Source organism: Acomys minous (genome assembly GCF_964271855.1).
Source record: "Acomys minous genome assembly, chromosome: 5".
Classification (NCBI taxonomy): domain Eukaryota; kingdom Metazoa; phylum Chordata; class Mammalia; order Rodentia; family Muridae; genus Acomys; species Acomys minous.
Genome location: NC_140494.1, coordinates 97,099,102 through 97,116,393, shown reverse-complemented (window position 1 = coordinate 97,116,393; position 17,292 = coordinate 97,099,102). Strand labels below are relative to the sequence as shown.

At 49.7% G+C, this 17,292-nt stretch overlaps 2 protein-coding genes across 9 annotated transcripts in view; one reads left to right on the top strand and one right to left on the bottom strand.

The window, feature by feature from the left end:
- Positions 1-424: 424 nt before the first annotated feature.
- Positions 425-10,647, top strand: VSIG10L2 (V-set and immunoglobulin domain containing 10 like 2; the record flags this gene model as incomplete). The annotated part of the gene is made up of 12 exons (XM_084781907.1): positions 425-506; positions 1,476-1,826; positions 2,069-2,344; positions 3,853-4,128; positions 4,639-4,887; positions 5,465-5,725; positions 8,049-8,339; positions 8,683-8,979; positions 9,641-9,763; positions 10,015-10,039; positions 10,138-10,190; positions 10,322-10,647. 12 exons carry the CDS (start codon positions 425-427, stop codon positions 10,426-10,428), a joined length of 2,391 nt encoding a protein of 796 aa, XP_084638033.1. The 3' UTR covers positions 10,429-10,647.
- Positions 10,648-11,921: 1,274 nt separating this feature from the next.
- Positions 11,922-17,292, bottom strand: part of CDON (cell adhesion associated, oncogene regulated) — an 88,822-nt gene continuing 83,451 nt past the window's right edge. For all 8 annotated transcript variants that reach the window (XM_084783795.1, XM_084783789.1, XM_084783796.1 and 5 more), the window contains 2 exons: positions 16,098-16,357; positions 11,922-15,474 (listed from right to left, as the gene is read on the bottom strand). In XM_084783795.1, coding sequence (XP_084639921.1) covers positions 15,311-15,474; positions 16,098-16,357 — 424 coding nt within the window. In that variant the 3' untranslated portion in view covers positions 11,922-15,310. The remainder of the gene's footprint in view (positions 15,475-16,097; positions 16,358-17,292) is intronic.

Here is a 17,292-nt window from a genome sequence, read left to right as displayed (position 1 = left end):
CTCCTCCACCTCTTCCCACAGAATGCGGGGACAACCCAAGAAGAGATGAAGGCCATTCATCAATCTGTTGAACCTTCGGTGCCCTTCCTTGGAAGGTCAGTGTCGAGCACTTGGCTGGAACAGGGCTGGAGGCCTTATTTCCCCACCATATTCAGTGACGCTCTCTGATACCATTCAGTTGGAAAGGCAAGGGGCCATGGCCCCCTCCGCCAGCCCAGCCCCTCCTAACCCTACACTATGGGTAGAGTGGATTATCAGGTAAATGATTCATGAGTTACCGGGGCAGTGAGGGTAAGAGGAGAGCAGGGTGTCAGGAGGGCTGAGCTTGGCAACCTGAGCCTGAGCCCCATCCTCCCAGGACTCCTGTGCCCTCAAGAGAGGGATTCAGGAGTTAGGCAGGAGCCTCAGGTGCCCTGATGGGGCCATGGTGGCTCTGAGTGCCCATCAGAGACCGTTCAGCTGCCGGCTGCTGATGCTCTTCTGCCTTCTGCGTCCAGGGGCCTCAGGTGAGTGGCACACAGACCTTTCTCCATCTCAGGCTCCCATCCCACCATTCCTTTTCCTCACATAGTCATTTAATGGCGCCCATTCATAACATTTCATCAGCATGCACTAGCTACAATACTTAAAGTGCTGCTCCATTATTAGTTGGCAAATTAGCTGGGTGGACGGCTAACAGCTGCTCTCCTCCTCTGCCCTGGGACAGAATAGGATTTGAGGAAGTGGGAGTCCTAGTCTGGAACCCTTACAGAGAAACCTCCAGGCCCTGTGTGGCTCTCTTGTGACCCCAGGACTGCCACTGTCATCCACCTCATCTGACTGACCTTGGGTTGCTTGGTGAAAACCCTGTCTTGGAGATGAAGAAGTAGGTTGGTAGTTAAGCACTCATGAGGAGGCCACTGTAGATCCCAGGGCCCATGTAAGAAGCCAGGCGTCCCCGCCAGAACCTGCATCTCCCGCTCTGAGGAATCCAATACCCTCCTCTGGGTTCTGCATGTGCACCTGCGTACACACAAGTGCACATATACTCACACAGACACATGTGTACACATCCATGCATGCACACAGATAAATACAATAACTCTTAAAAACAAACAAACAAACAAACAAATAGACTCCTGGTCCCTGATCACTTCTCAAACTATAGGATTCTTACTTATTATTCTGAGATGGAGCCCGTGAGTTTGTACTTTCAGCAGATGGCTTGATGAATAGACGTGGGGGAAGGCAGGCTGGCAGGAGGTGGGGAGGAGAAACTGCTCTAGGATGCCTCTCCATGTCAGTTAGCATCTAAACAGGGAACCACACACACAGGCTCCCTCGGGGACCATCTCTGGTCCACTAGCTCCATAAACAGCCCTGCAGTTTCACTGAAGACCGCTGGGCTGCCTGGGCCTACAGAACAAGAAACCGGCTCCGGGAAATGGGGTGGAGTGCACCCTGGAATCCATCATGGTTGTCTCTTGTGTTTCCAGGCCAACCCCACCCAACCTCCAACACCCCCAGGGAGGAGGCTTTGTCTATCCAAGGAGTGCGGGGTGGCTCTGTGGAGCTAGACTGCGGACCTGGGCCTGTCCCCGCAGCCGTCCTCTGGAGCTTCACGCCACTGGGTTCTCTGGTTCTTCAGCCTGTGGCAGTCATACATGGAGCCTCTTCAAGGATAGAGTCCGGGGCATCAGCCCTGGGGGTTGTGAGTCTGAGGAACAGCAGCCTGGTGATAGAGGAACTCGGAGAGGGTGCCTGTGGCCACTTCCTATGCCAGACCCTGCTCGTGTCCGGTGGCCAGGTCCACACCACCTACTTGTACCTCACCCTCACCGTGCTGGGTGAGGCACCAAGTCTGGTTGTCACCAGCCTTAGGCTGAGCTACCGGCTGTTTTGTATCTCTTTCTTTGCATGCGGTGGGCCCCAGATTTAAAGGGTAACTCTTTCTGGGAGTGAGGAAACCTGGGATTTGGAGGAAGGGACGTTCCCCATCAAGTGCCAGACAAGCCCATGGACAGCAGGGTCAGAGCAATTGAACACTAGTCTATGTGACAAACCCAAGGCTTCTCTGTCATCTGGTCAGTGCCGGTGTCCAAGCCTCGGGTGCAACTGAATGATCCATCTCCAGTAGAGGGAGTCTCCATCGTGGCCACATGTGTTGTGAGAGAGGGCACAGAGCCATTGACCTTCTCCTGGCACCATCACACACCCCAAGGCCCTGGCGAGGTCCTGGTGGACCTTTCAAAGCCCAGGCTCCTGCTAGATCCAGTCAGCCGGACGCACCTGGGCTGGTACACATGCAGTGTCCGCAATGCGGTCAACCAGCTGAGCAGCGATGGAGCCTTCCTGGATGTCATCTGTGAGTTGGACTTGGGACACTGGCTGCCCCCTACCTATCCAATGTCAGAATTCCCCCAAATTATTTCACAAGTGTGATCCAGCCCTCCAGAGACTCCAAAAGGCAAACAATAGAGGGTGGTTTTTACTACTGGGGCCTAATAGGTTTCTCGTGTCAGGGTTTGAAAGTCATGAGTGCTTTTTCCCAGGAAAGGGGGTGTCTACTCATATTCATGAGCTTACTTACAACCTGGGGAGTGGCTGGGAAAGTTGGTCTTTGGGTTGAAGATGTAGGATTCCAGCTGATCAGCAGTATCCTTGGGGACCAGGGAGGAGGCCCATAGAGCAGAGCAGACAGCAAGCTGGCCCAAAAGTTGAGGCTGAGAGCACAGGGCCAGTTAGAAGCCAGAAGGTAAAAGCTGAAGGAAGACAAAGCTGCTCCAGTGTCCAGTACAGAGGCCACACATGTGTCTTTGATCATGACCAATTTGAGCTCTGCTAATAAGGGGGGAAATGCCCCTGTGATTTTCAAATCTTACTTGAAATGAGAAAATACAAAATAGTACAGCAGTAACTTTTAAATTGAGTAGCTATTCTGGATATATTTGGATAACATACATATTAAAATAAAAATTAGTGTGGCTTATTTGATTACATTTGTTTTTGTTTTTGTTTTTAACTAAGATTTGACAATCCAAATTTAAATACAGTGGCTCCACACATCTATAGAGCAGAGGTCTAGAGAGTTCAGTTAATTTTTGCTTGCTTTTTTTTTTTTTTTTTTTTTTTGGTCTAGACTGGCCTCAAACTCACTACATAGCCCAGGCTGGACTTGAGCTCCTGCTCCTCCTGCCTCTACCTCTTGATATTCAAGAGTGTGTTGCCTTGCCCAGTGGTCCAGAGGCTTTAAGGAGCAGGGGCGGATAGCGCCCTATCAGTCATAAACTAGTAGTGTGGAGATTACAGACTGCAAACAAGGAGCAATCACGTGAGCAGGATAGCTGGGGGGGGGGGGGGAAGTGGAAATGGAATGGAGGCAGGCAGAGACTTCCATCCTCTCTGGAACTTGGAGAGAATGGCAGGAGTGGGGGACCCATGTTTGGAGCTCAGGAGAGGGGAAAGCAAGCGCCCAACAAAGTGAATAGGGTTTATGCCCAGAATGCTGTCCCATCGTGTTTTCTTCCCTTTGGAGTCTGGAGTGAGCAGCCATTCCTCAGGTAATCCCTCAGTCCCGGATCTCGTTCTCATATGCCTGGTAGACTCCCTGCTTCAGCCCAACTCTGCAGTCCAAGCTCAGTTTTCACGGTATGAGACTCCAGCCACCAGCAGTCTTGCCCGCTGTGCACGGCGCTGCGCCTATGACTGACCCACCCTTCCCAGTCTCGGAGTGACTGGCGGCTCCAGCACAGGGCTTACAGACAGCCTCTGTGTGCCCGCTCCTGGAACCGGTGGAGAGAATCGGCAACAGTAGCACGAGCGAATGAAAAGACAAAGGATGGAGAGGTGAGGTGGACCCTCCTTGTCCTGCAGATGGTCCAGACAAGCCTGTGATCACCGTGGAGCCGCTGGGATTCACGGAGGACGGCTTCTGGGCCCGGGAGAGGGAGGAAGTGATCCTGAGCTGCCTGGCCGCATCCAATCCGCCTAGTCACTACGTGTGGTTCCGCGATGACTCCCAGGTCCACATTGGGTCCACCTACATCATTGCCAGTGCTAGCCGTACCCACACAGGCCTGTATACCTGCCTGGCCCACAACAGACACCTAGACACCCACACGCAGACCACTGTCCAGCTCATCGTCTACTGTGAGTGGTGGTTGGGGAAAGCACCCACATCTGGAGCTTCCAGTCACCCCGAGTGGCCCGGTGTCAAACTCGTTGGCAGTGGGAGAAGGGGGTGTCTGGAGAAGTAGGGAAAGGCTAAGGGAGACCATGGGAAGAGGCTGGGAGAAGGGATGCTGCTGGCTTTCCACAGTCCCCTCCCAAAGTTGCTATTCCCATGGTCTCAAGGCCTGGACTGAGGCACAGATCGGGGTGGCTGCAATGACAGTGAGGTCAGATGCCCAGGGGGCAAAGATGAAAACCAAGGGAGGGCCTTTCATGGGGGCCTCTGGGATTCCACAGGCGCTCTGAACTGCCTACCCCTCAACCCCTTCTTCCTGGACCTGAAGGCTTTAGCATTTTCTTTGCCAAGTCTCTCTTGCCCGTTTCTCTCTCCTATGTCACATAAGTTGTCCATGACTCCACCTGGGCCAGGCCTGCCGGGCACTGGCAAGGAAGCTGCGTCAGCTCCGTCTCACCCACCTCTCTATCCAGATCCTCCTGAGGGACGGCCCTCCTGTGCTGTGCTCCCCACCCTTGGGGGTGTGACCCTACTATGCACCTGGTCTGGGGGTTTCCCAAATGCCCAACTTCACTGGGAAGGGCCCCAAGGGGTTGGTCCGACTGCCCCCAGCAATATCACCTGGAGTTATACAGCCACCGGACTTCCAAATGGCAGCACCTTCACCTGCACAGGACAGCACCCAACCTTGGTTATGCCCATCTTCTGCAGGGTCACTCTCTGTAAGTAGACACAGGTAATGCCCAAGAAGTTGGTATTCCAGGCAATGTGGGTATGAATCAGGGGACATCTAAAGGGACCTGGGGTCTGGGATTAAGCTCTGGACTTCTGACTCCCAGACATTTCCGGGAACAAGGAGATGGTACCATTTAGTGCTGTGCTTCCTGTCCATCGTGTACTCTGCCCTCCTCACTTCCCGCTTGAAGCCCTGGCCTGGGACACCCTCAACCTCACATTCTGCTCTGCCTATTGCATGTTCTGGAAACAGACCTTCAGAGCTCTCTCTGCCAACGAAGCCTGCTCTGTACACCCATGCCCAAGCCAGAGTTCCAGTGTGATTCTGTCTTCAAAGACTGCCCCTCCCCCCCCCCCACCCAAGGCCCCAGACTGCTTGTTTTCTACCTATAAGCTAGTACTCACCAAGTTATATAGTAGCTGCTTAGTGTCTGTTCCCACCTTTGTACTGCCACACCACACGGTCAGCCCTGGATAAATGAAAAGGAATGAGAGTTGACTAAAAGGAATAAGCTGGGGGACAGGTGAACCTTTCCTCACACTGATCCTATCACTCCTTTCCAGGGGAACCTCCTGGGAGCCCTACCTGTTGGGCCACAGCCACAGTCAGTGACCGGTTCATCATGCTGAGTTGCGAGTGGCCGGGAGGTGAACCTCCTGCAGCTCTGAGCTGGCTGGACAGACATCAGCAGTCCCTGGGAGACATGAGCCCTTCGCCAGCTGTCTACCTCCTGCAGGCTCACAGTGATCTGGAGGGCAGAGACTTCATCTGTCAGGGCTCTCACCCACTCAGGGGCCCCGGCACCTACTGCCAGCTAAGGCTGGGTGAGAAGGGCCTAGTCACGGTTCTGGGGTTTGGGCAGGGGAAGCCCTTCAGAACCAGGATTAGGGGCTCTAGGGGCTCTGGAGGTGGGCATGTAGGGCTGCAAAAGTGAGTCAACAGAGAGACGTGTGTGTGTGTGTGTGTGTGTGTGTGTGTGTGTGTGTGTGTGTGTGTGTGTGTGTACACTCTTACCACACTGTGTCTGTAGAAGTCAGGGGACAATGTGTGATAGTCAATCTTCTCCTACCATGTGATTCTGGGGACTCCATCCATGTGCACTCAGGTTGTCAGTCTTTTTTTTTTTTTTTTTTTAAAGATTTATTTATTTATTATGTATACAGTGTTCTGCCTGCAGGTGTGCCTGGAGGCCAGAAGAGAGCACCAGATCTCATTGTAGATGGTTGTGAGCCACTATGTGGTTGCTGAGAACTGAACTCAGGACCTTTGGAAGAACAGACAGTGCTCTTAACAGCTGAGCCATCTCTCCACCCCACCCCCTTTTAAAAAAATCTTTCTTTCTTCTTCTTCTTTTCTTTCTTTTTTTAAAGATTTATTTATTCATCTGCATGTTCACTTGCTTGCCAGAAGAGGGCATTAGACCACTAGGTTGTCAGTCTTGCTGGCAAGTTCCTTTACACAGAGCCATCTTGCCAGCCACCCCTCTTTCAATCCATAAGTGAGAGAGGTTGGTCAAGGTCAGTGTTGTCCAATAAAAATATAATATGAGCTATATGTAATTTTTGTTGCCATATTTTTTAAAAGTAAGAAAGAGGTAAGGCATGTAATTCAATATAGTTAAAATTCTTTCCAATGTAACAATGTTATTTATGAGTTACTTAACATTTTTTTCACCCTATCTTGAAAATACAGCATATTTATAAGTTACCATACATCTCAAAGTGTCCCGGCCTCATTTCAAGTGCTCAGTGGTCACAGGTGGCTATCGTTGGGCAGTATTGAATGGTGTGGGGACAAAACTACTTTTCTCAACTTGTATTTACATAAGGGAGGTGCCTGACCATATTCTTGCCTTTCGATGACTCAAGTATCAAAGATATCTCTACCTGTGTCTCTTGATTTATCTACAGTTTGGTTCCTTCTTTTGTCTTCACCATCCCCCTCCCCAGTCTATGAACAAGTGAAAAAAAAATTTCAATAGTGAAAGATCTGGGATGTCTGGAAAGAGAACAGGAGCTAGCATGTGCAACAAGTCTCACAAAAATGATTTCCCACTTACCTTCCAAAGTCTGAGACAAGCATGCTTTGGTGGGCTTTAAATATTTAAGCCCTTGGCTTAAAATATTTCCTTCCTGATTACTCAGTTTCAGAACTTCCGTTGTAAGAGATTTGTTGAAGCAGAGCCCATTGCTAGGTACTGGACCTGCATTGTTCCTCCTAGCTGGTTCCCAGCTGCAGATGTTCAGACCCTGGACAGCAAAGGCAACAGCCTGGCCTTCTGGAACCTGGCCAACATTTCAGCCTTTTAAACCCCCTATCACTGCTCTACTGTCAGCAGGAAGTAGTTAAGACAATTACTTCATCCCTTATCCATCTGCAAAAGGCTGAAAAGCTGTGCTCCAGGCCCGGGACAAACAGCTCCAGGTTCTCCCAGCACTCCTCGGTCCCTATCTCCTGCAGCACACGGCTGACATAGCCTGCCCTCTACCTTGAACTTTCAGGACAAAACTTTTCCTTCTTCTTCACCATATAATTTGGACATTTTTTGTTGCTATTGCTTTTCTCTCTCTTTTCTCCCTCATCTACATTTATATACTTTAACTTACCTTATCTAAAAAAACAATCCAATGTTCCTCAGTTTTTAATTATAGGAAAAGGTAGGAATGTTAGGATTCTGCTTCAGTCTGCCTACTTGTGATGTCGTTGCTTACCTGCCATGGGGGTGTGACCCTGCCCAGGGCCATATAAAAGGACAGACGCCCCACGTGCTCTCTCTATGTCCTCTCTCTCCTTCCTCTACTCCTCTCTCTCTCTCTCTCTCTCTCTCTCTCTCTCTCTCTCTCGGGTACCCCTTCCTCCCTTTCCTCCCCCCCCCCATACTCACTTTAATAAACTCCTCTACAACATAATATCTGTTGCCAGGCACCTTCATATACCTTATCGCCTTATATCTTACTGCCTTTAGTTATTACATATAACAAGCACAATCCCTGCTCGAAGAAGCCGAGGCTAGGATGGAAAGGTGGAAGGAACATCCAGGAACTCTGCAATGACCGGCAGGCCCTGGAGGGGTCTGTCCGCTCGGGCCACCACCTTCCTGACAGCTGGGACAGCTGCTTACTCAGCCTCCATCTTCTCTCTCTGCAGAAGCCCCACAGCTGGCAGTGGCTGCACCCCGAGTGTCAGTGCTGGAGGGAGAAGAGGCCTGGCTGGGTTGTGCTCTCCAGCGGGGCACGCCACCTGCTCAGCTCCTCTGGCTGGGACCCCAGCAACAGCAGTTGGGAGGAAATACTTACGGATTCGTGCTCCACTCTGAGGGAACCCACCTGCGCCTTCAAGTCCGAGACACCGACCCAGCACACCACATGGGCACCTACCAATGTGTGGCCCGCAATGCCTTAGGCAGTAGCAGCCGGAGTGTGCTGCTGGAGATCCTGAGTGAGTGTAAAAGATGTGTGTGCTCCGGTGGCAAGGGACATAGGTGGCCAATGGCTGCACAGGGCTTTTCAGAAAGCTCTAAAACTTACCTTCTCCAAAATTTGGGCACCTTCTAGAGCATGGCTCGGATGGGAGTATGAACCTATGGATGTAATCTTAAATATAGGAACATAGAGCTCCATGCTCCCTCATTTGATCAATAAGAAAATGGAGATTAGAAATACTCAGGGATACACACACCATCCTGTCTCTCTTCTCTGCAGGCTGTCTAGCCACAGGAGACAGCCACGCAGCCACTGCAAGGCAGATGCCTGAATGTGTCTCCATCTTCACTCACCTCCAGGGTATCCGGCCCCTCCCAACGTCACCATCAGCCGCCTGACCTACAGGCGACAGCGGAGAGAGGTGCAGCTGCAGTGGGCCACCCATGGCCCTGGGAACCTGACAGGCTTTCTGGTGCAGCAGAGGGCCAGTGTCCCGAGCTCAGAAGCTGGTGCTTGGGAGGTAGCAGCTAGTGACATCGAGCCAGAGAGCAGGGACCTGCGTCTGGGAGGGTTGGACCCAGGGGTCCTTTATGCCTTCCGCATCCTGGCTATGAATCACCATACTGCAGGATACCCTTCGGAGGTGAAGACACCAGGTGCTGGGCTGGCAATAGGGAGGAACTCGCCTCCCCCTGCCCCGCTCCCCCAAGAACTGAAACCTGGCCCATCCTCCCCTTCACAGGGTACCCTGCTCCACTCTTCCGCTTCCATCCGATGGTTCCCTTAGCCTATCTATGGATGCACCCTAGTCATCCTTTACTGTTGCTCTTTCCTAGCTCTACCTGGGCAGCTCAGGAGGCCCCAGGCATAGGAGCAGATCCCTGACCCAGTTTCGATCAGAAGGAACTGGAAGAATAGGATGCTGAGGGTATAAGAGGAGCCCATTCTGTGCCTCAGTCTCACCTCTCGAGGATTAGGAGGGCTCAGCTTCCTGTTGCTCCCTCTGTCCTGGGAATTCCTTATTTTATGGCCTAGTTCCTTCAGCCCCAAGATGCCAAGATAAGTAGTAGCCTTATGTATTTTCTGCCAGAACTGAGGATTTCGCTGGAGATGCAAACCATCAGCACCAGGGAGCCAGGACACCTCTTTCAATGGGAAAGAGCTGAACTTCACATTCCCTGGGGTCCCCCACAAAAGGCAACAGAGCCTTTGGGAGGCACTGGGAACCATCGACGTAACACGTGAGGCAAAGTCGCCCTGTGTTACCAAAATTCATTGATGGGGCTAATTAATACAGTTCTTGCTCTCACCTCCTAGTGGACCCTGCCTTCAATGCCTACCCAGCTGTGCTGGGTGCTGCAGGCACAGGAGTGGTGGTGGCATTGGTGGCCTCTCTGTTGGTGTTCCAGTATGCTGCCCGGCACCCACACACTTTCCCCTGTGAGTGGGAATTTGAACTGATGGGCTGCTTGACTCTATAAGGTTGACCTACCCAAAGGAGAATCTAGACCTTTTTCTTTGCTGTCATGTCATCTTTTGAGAGTCAAGACCCCAGCCAGCCCCAGGCACTAGGGCTACTCCCCTCAGGCTCCTGAGACCCTAAATGGAGACCATTATGAAGGGGGGGGGGGTCATTTTCCTAGGGGCCACTCTGCATTGGTCAAATAATGTTCTTTCATTTCTTTCCACAGGCATCAGCCGGCTGCTTGCTCCCATGTGAGTGTACAGCTTATCTTTCTGGGGTCCAGACTTTTCACAACCGGAAAAGAAGGTGCTGACACCCCTAACATCCCTCTCTCTCTTCCTCACCTCAGGGAGCACAGGCAGCAAGAGAGAGGCTCCAGGGACAGCACTGAGGTACCAGCAGGTAGGCACCATCTGTGCCAATGACTGTAGAGTCCACTACTGGTTTCCATGCATGTTGTGTGATCTGTCTTGCCGCCTGAGAGCAGCCTCAGCATCCCCACTCGCTCCTCTGTCCACTTGTGCTCTTTCTAGGCACTGAAACAGCAACTACCACCTCAAGTTCAGAGCCTGTACAAGGATCCACTGATGCTCCAGTGAATGTTACCATCACAGTGACTGCAACACCATCAGGTCAATGAAGGTGCAATTGGCCGAGGGAAGGCAGGTAGGGTGGAACGATCCCATCAGACTTTGGTCCTAAAACCAAGGAAGCACCTCTCCCTTCCCCATCCAACACCTAGACACCAATTCAATATCCGGATGTGAAAGTGGTAAATGGCCCAGTTGCAGTGTCCCACATGAAAGAAGAAACCCTGGTCCAGTTTGTGGCATGTAGAGGAAAAATACACAGCTAGAGAGACCATCGAAGATATCTGAGACCAACTGGGAATTGTACAGGGAATGTCTCTGATACCAAGGAACCAAGAGCTCACAGAAAGAGAGAGAGAGAGAGAGAGAGAGAGAGAGAGAGAGAGAGAGAGAGAGAGAGAGAGAGAGAGACAGAGAGAGAGAGACAGAGAGACAGAGAGACAGAGAGACAGAGAGACAGAGGGAATGAGGGAGGGAGGGAGGGAGGGAGGGGAAGAGAGAGAGAAGAAAAAACGGCACTGGATTGAGCAACCCCTAACCCAATTATAGCTAATGTCTAGCAGGGCTACTCAATTACAGCTTGTGAGCTGGTTGCCTGCTTAGGCCATGTTTTATTGGCAGGAAGAATCGGGTGCCTAGGTATGAGTTCCCTTTGTTCAAATGCAGCTTAGGAGCATCGCTGGCCCTGCATTGGTCAGCCTCCTGGAATCCATGCCAGCAGAGGTTTTCGGCAACACTCACTCCAGCCACTGGGCCTGGGGGAGCTGGCTGACAGAGAACAGAGGCTGGTCCAAAGTCACACTTTTGACAGCTGCCAGTGTGAGTCACTGGGTGAAACACAAGCGAGTGCTTGTTTGTCTGACTGGGAGAAGCAGGGATCAGAGCTGCTTTGCACAGGACCCAGATGAGAACAAACAGCGACAGAGCCAAGGGCTGATTCTGCCAGCAGGACGGAAAGTGGCGCCTGACAGGAGACAGAAAACTGGGGAGAAACCTAAGAAGTGTCTTTGGTTCTCTCACGCTTAGCCTTTATTAGGAAGGGTTTCAGCTTTCCTCACAGTCCTCAGGACGGGGGCCCAAGAGCTAAAAGTGGTTTATTTAAGTATGGGAAATTAAATACAAAGTGGCCACACCCGACGGACGGGATTCTGTTGTTTTTCTGGCCAGGGAAGATGAGGGGCTTCCACTGTTTAAGGCAGTAAAGCAAGTTTCTTTGGAGGTGCCACATCCCATCCTGGAGAGCGCGCCCCAAGGATCCTGAGAGGAAGAAGAACCTCCTCTCGCCTTGCTTCTCTCCCATCCTCCCATCTGCCTCAGGCTAAGCTCCCTGTGGGGTTCCTTAGACTCCCCCAGCAGACAGCTAGCTGCCCACGGTCCTCCTCTCTCCCAACAAGGGAGAGGTGGCGGGGCCCTTGGGTGCTCACGGGGACTCGCAGAGCAACATAGTGGAGATCCTGAAAAGTTTCTAAATAGGACAATTACACGCCCTAGTCACAAGCCTTGTGCACCCCGGAGTGTGTGAGTACGCCTCTCCACAGGCAACTGTGTGTGAAAGCAGCATTCTCTTTTAATATAAAATCATATCAACCAAATAAAACCGGTCAAAACTACATCACTTAGAGTATGTACAATTTCAAACATTATATCACAACTTTAAGGAACATAAAACATATTTTTCAATATAGTACAGAACACGCGCCTCAGGGTCAATGCTGTAAGAGCAAGCAATACAGGTAAAGGGCAATTCCACACAGTTGCTTGGCGGCAGTGATGCTGGTGGGGAGAAGTGACACGATCAGCCTTGGTATGATGCCTTGGTCTTCAGAGACTCAGTCTATACAAAGAGAACCCACCGGCAAACACCATTTGACAATGAGATCACTTCGACAGTTCAGAGCGCCGCAAGTAACCTATACCCTGTACAGCACCTGTCACCAGAGTCAGCACATAATTAAAGAACACAGCCAGGGAGAGGTGACGTGGTTGACTAGGACTGGGGTAAGTTTACTCCTAAGTAAAGAGTCACCCAAAAACATGAAGAGGCCCTACCAACTTCATGGTCACTGAAACCAGTTGAAGGTCAAACCTCTATGGGGGTGGGAGAGGGTAGGAGTGGGGTGAGGGTAAGGGTGGGGTGTCAAGGAGAGGCTCCTGAATATGAAGTACTCGCCAAGGAGCTCTGCAGTTTAGGGTGAGGGTGGGCCGAGGGAAGGCCTGCCAGCTGCAGTCAGAGCCTCACAGAGAGTGTGTGCAGCAGGGATGGACTGGTGCCATAGAGAGTCAAACCTTAACACTTCCACAAGGCAGGTAAATGGGGGCACAGGTGATGGATCAGGTAAGCGGGCTCCAGTGCAGGCTCTAGCTCACTCACAAGCTGGGAATTTCACGCCAACTCTATTTGTTGTGGGGGTGGGGGAAGTGGGGTGGGGGTGGGGGTGGGGTTGGGGGGGTGGGCGTGGGAGGAGGGAAGTGTTGGATGAGGCAGCACAAACAAGCAGGGAACTTAATACACAGTAGTGCCTCCACAGGTGTGTGCTGCCCCCACATTTCCCTATGGCCTCGATTCCTGGGAAAGGGACACTCACCAGGACCATTCTGGTGACCGGGCAGGGCACGGAAGCTCAGAGAAACTCACAGTAAGGAGAATTCAAACTTCTAAATATAAAGGCAATTATATAGATTTATATTTATATTTATATATCTCAATATATAAAGCCATTTTTATAAATAAAATACAATAAAAGGGATAACACTTAAAACAGCGTTACTAATCATAAATAAAGCAGTCCACGAGGAGATTGCCCTAAAGGTAAAGTCATTTTCTCTCCCTCATGGGCAAGCCCCATGTCAAATTCAATCTTTAAAAGCAGTTCTGACCGAAGGCTCATGCCCAACACACCCTTGTTTCACGAGTCACAGTGAACAACTGACTGAGTGCCCACAGACATCTGCTTCCTGCTTTCCTAAACACCCCTCCAAGACAGCTTTGCTCTAACTCAACTGGCAGAACACATAGTATGTCTCTATGTCGGGTGTGCTAGGACTTCGTCCTTTGCAAGTCACAGATGTAAGGCTATAGTTGGCTGCCTCCAAAACTAACTGCAGATCTCTTATATTACGGACATGAACCCCAGGATCATAGAACTCGCTTCTACAGCACCCCGCTACCCAGCTATGGAACTCTAATCACTGCATTCTACAGGAGTAACTCTTGTGTAGTGGTCCTGCCGAAACAGCACATTTCCACTAACAGCTCTATTTATAAAAGATACAGACATTATGTAAGGGAATACTGACAAATTTATATAGAGTTGGTTGGCAGAGTGTATCTTATTCTCTTTCATTGCAATTTGTGGGAAACTAAAACAAAAATGTATCCTAGAATTGTTTGATTCCACATAAAGAGAATAATTTTCTGTTTCTCCCCCACTAAGGGATACACCATCCAAAAACAGAGCAGCGATCCATCAGGGCCTGGTTCAAGCTAGGAGATGCATAGACAGTTAACTGTGAGCATGGACCCTGCCGAACAAAGCCCAAGTTACTGTTCACAATCATGGCGGCCAGAAAAACTGTTCACAACGCCCCCCGAGCCCTTTCCTCACACCGAGGCTTTCCTGACACTCTGCTGCAGTTTTAGATACTGTTTTCAAAGGCCTGTGTATTGAAGGCCTGATTCCCAACAGCAGCATGTTTAGCAAGTGGTAGATCTTGAACAGGGGACGAATGCAAGGTACTCAGATCGCTGAAGGCAAGCTCTCAGAGGGGTCTTGTACGGCTGCTCTTCCTCTTCTTCCTGTCCCCGCCTATTTTATAGTGTAAGCTATTTTGCTCCACCATGCACACCCACCACAATGGGATCCCTCAACACAGGCCCAGAGCTATAGGCCCATTCGACCACAGACTAAAACTTCTAAACCTGGGAGCCCAGATAAACTTTTTTCCTGATACGTTAATCATCTCAGCTATTTTGCTATAGTGGCAGAAGGCTGACTGCCACATGCTCACTTGTATCTTCCAGGACATTGTCCATGTTGGAAGTGACAAAAATTACTATCTTCAGATGGTGCAGCACCGTGAGCACTATGGAACCCAATGCAGAGCGTCACTTAAGTGGGTCCCTTTAGCGCCACCCCCCTTCCTTCCAAGGGTTGTAATAGCTTTCTCTTCAAGCTATCACCTTGGAAGTTTTATTTTGTACATACCCTTGCAGATAGTGCAAAGAGCCCATGGTGACCATCTTGTGTATTAACGTAACTAAAGCAGTGGGCCACAAAGGCATTAATTTTCTATCTGAACCTGGTTCCCTTTCCACATAATACAATAATCTAACCAAACCTTACATGCTTCCATGTTCATAACACTGGCTAGTTGATTATTATTTTTACTCAGGTACAGAGAGAAAATAAGTCAGTATTAGTACTTTTCTGGAAGGCAGCCATAAAAATCTGTCAGTTGGTTTTGCTATTATAAACATATGATCACAACTACGGTTGGATTTCTAAATGTTCCTAGAAAGTCTGACAGCATGGGATACACGGCAGTTTTCCATCTGGAAATGGCTTGGGCAACTCTCTTCCTCACAACTAAATAGGCCAGAAGATGGGACCCAGCACACGTTCTACTGCTGTTGAAGGTTCTGGGAAATACCGAATGACCCCTCTGCTCTCTAGATGACTGAAAACTATTTAAAAAACAGGAAGGGGGTTTTTCCTATGGAGGAGGAGGAAGAAATGGAAAAGGGAAAACTTAAGGCATAAATAATATAAAAGGGCACACATCTTAAGATACATTCATGACATTACTACTACAAAAAATAAATAATGATTTCTCTCTGATTTGAATTAATGTCCTTCACACAGTTTGTCCCCCGGGCCTGTCCTGTGCAGTTGCTGACTTGCAGTGGGAACATAAAGAGGCCTGCGTACTTCCTCAGGTCTCCTGGGCTTGCGGAAGGACCGCTGACAGCCCGTCTAGAGGAGGGGCAGGAGGAGCCCATGCTGTCTTCTCAGTGCAGTCCTCCAAGACAGGTGACAGAATAAGGGGATTCCAACTTAAAACTTTGTCCTCTGCTTCTGAATGGCTGCTGCTATCTCCTGAAAAAACAGGGAGATGTGAGTACATTATAGACTAATAAATGGTCTGCACATAGCTGTTTCTGAAAACAGTATGTTGAATAATAAAGAAACACAGAAGTTAGGTTTGGGTTGGATCTGAGGAAGAAAGCACATTTTAAAAAAGCAAACTCTCCTGATAATTGGAGATTACAATGACTGTCCTTAGAAGCCCCTAAAAGAGCACATTAAAGAAAGATTGTAGTCCCTACAGCCAACTCAAGGAGACATGCTCACAAGACGCATTGTCCCAGGAAGCATTCTGCCCTGTACTACTGAGCCCACAGCTGTTTGGATAATTTCCCCTAATTCACTGGAACTAGCAACCTGAGCCATCTGCTGTTATACCATCCTCAGTGTGTTGGATCTCATCTGATCTCAGAAGCTAAGCAGGGTCAGCTTTGGCTAGTATCTGGATGGGAGACAGTCTGGGACGAAGGACAGAAGTTCCAAGAATCTCTTATGCATCCATATCCTTTCTGCAAGTACCCAACACTCCCACTCCGTCTCCTAAGCTGTCGGTGAGCCGACCACAGAAAACTCCGTGATACAGCTTTCAGGCCACCAGAGACCAGAAACTTAAGGAGTAAAACGCCCCCCTGTACCTCTGTTGAACTCCGCTGTGTCTTCTGTGGAATCAGAATTGATGTCACTTATGTTGTCCTGACAGCAAGTGTGCTGGGTAGGTGTTGGTAGCACACTGTCCTTGATGCTCTCCTCAGGTATGTGGCCACAATCAGGAACTGGGGAAGCTGGACACACAGGCACCTTCATGGCACTGAGGGGTCTCATTTCCAGACCATCCTGAGGATAAGAGGCTACCACCGGGCCCACAGGAAGGGGACTGTTGGCTTTGGTGAAACACCTGCAGAGTTTAAGCCAAGGATTAAAATAAGCTTAGTTTTAAATATAATGAATATTTTCTATTCACTAACTCTTAAGAATTATGCTTTAAAAATAACTAATTAACTCATTAGAATTTGAAATGCCAAGACTCTGAAAATTACAGTTATAGTGTACAATGTAGCAAAGGCAAGCCACATTAGGACAGAATCTTCTATGCTTCCCGTTAGTCCACTGTAAGAAGACATCTCCCATTTCATTGACTAGTTCCTGAATACAACACACAGAAGCAAACAAAGAAAACAACAACAACAACAAAACCCACCAGCTACTGCAAGAAATGAGGGAGAAAAAGGAGAGAAAGCATAGACTCATGGCCACACAAGAGAACCGACCTCGTGATGGTCAATAAAAAAAAAAAAAAAAAAAAACCACAGGGCTGTGAATTCAAGTGCTATGTTGGCTCCTTTACTTATTGCTATGTCAAAATTCCCAATAAAAGCCACTTAAGGAAGGAAAGATTTACTCTAGGTCCGAGTTCAAGGGTCTCCATGCTGTGGACGGTTCAGAGGCAGGAGGTAGCGGGGTGCACTGCATCTGCAGTCAGTCAAGCTGGGGCTTCATTTGCTTTCTCCTTTTTCTTCAGTCGGGGACTGACTCCATCCCACATTCAGGGTGGGTTTTCCACTTCAGTTAGCCTAGTCCCAGGACTCCCTCAAGGCCATGCTCAGAGGTGCTTCTAGATCCTGTCACGTGACAGAACTATTATCCACCGCAGGCGGTTTCTCTTTCAGAGCTGCAGGAAACCGTATAGACTTGCCATCTGGAAGCCAGGAATCTTAAGTTTGTTTTTTTCCATTGTAGAATGAATTCACCAGTACTGAACATTTCACTTAAATTCCATTCTACTTGTATTCCCTGCCTCCAGCTAACTTTTCAAACTGAACCCACCTTCTG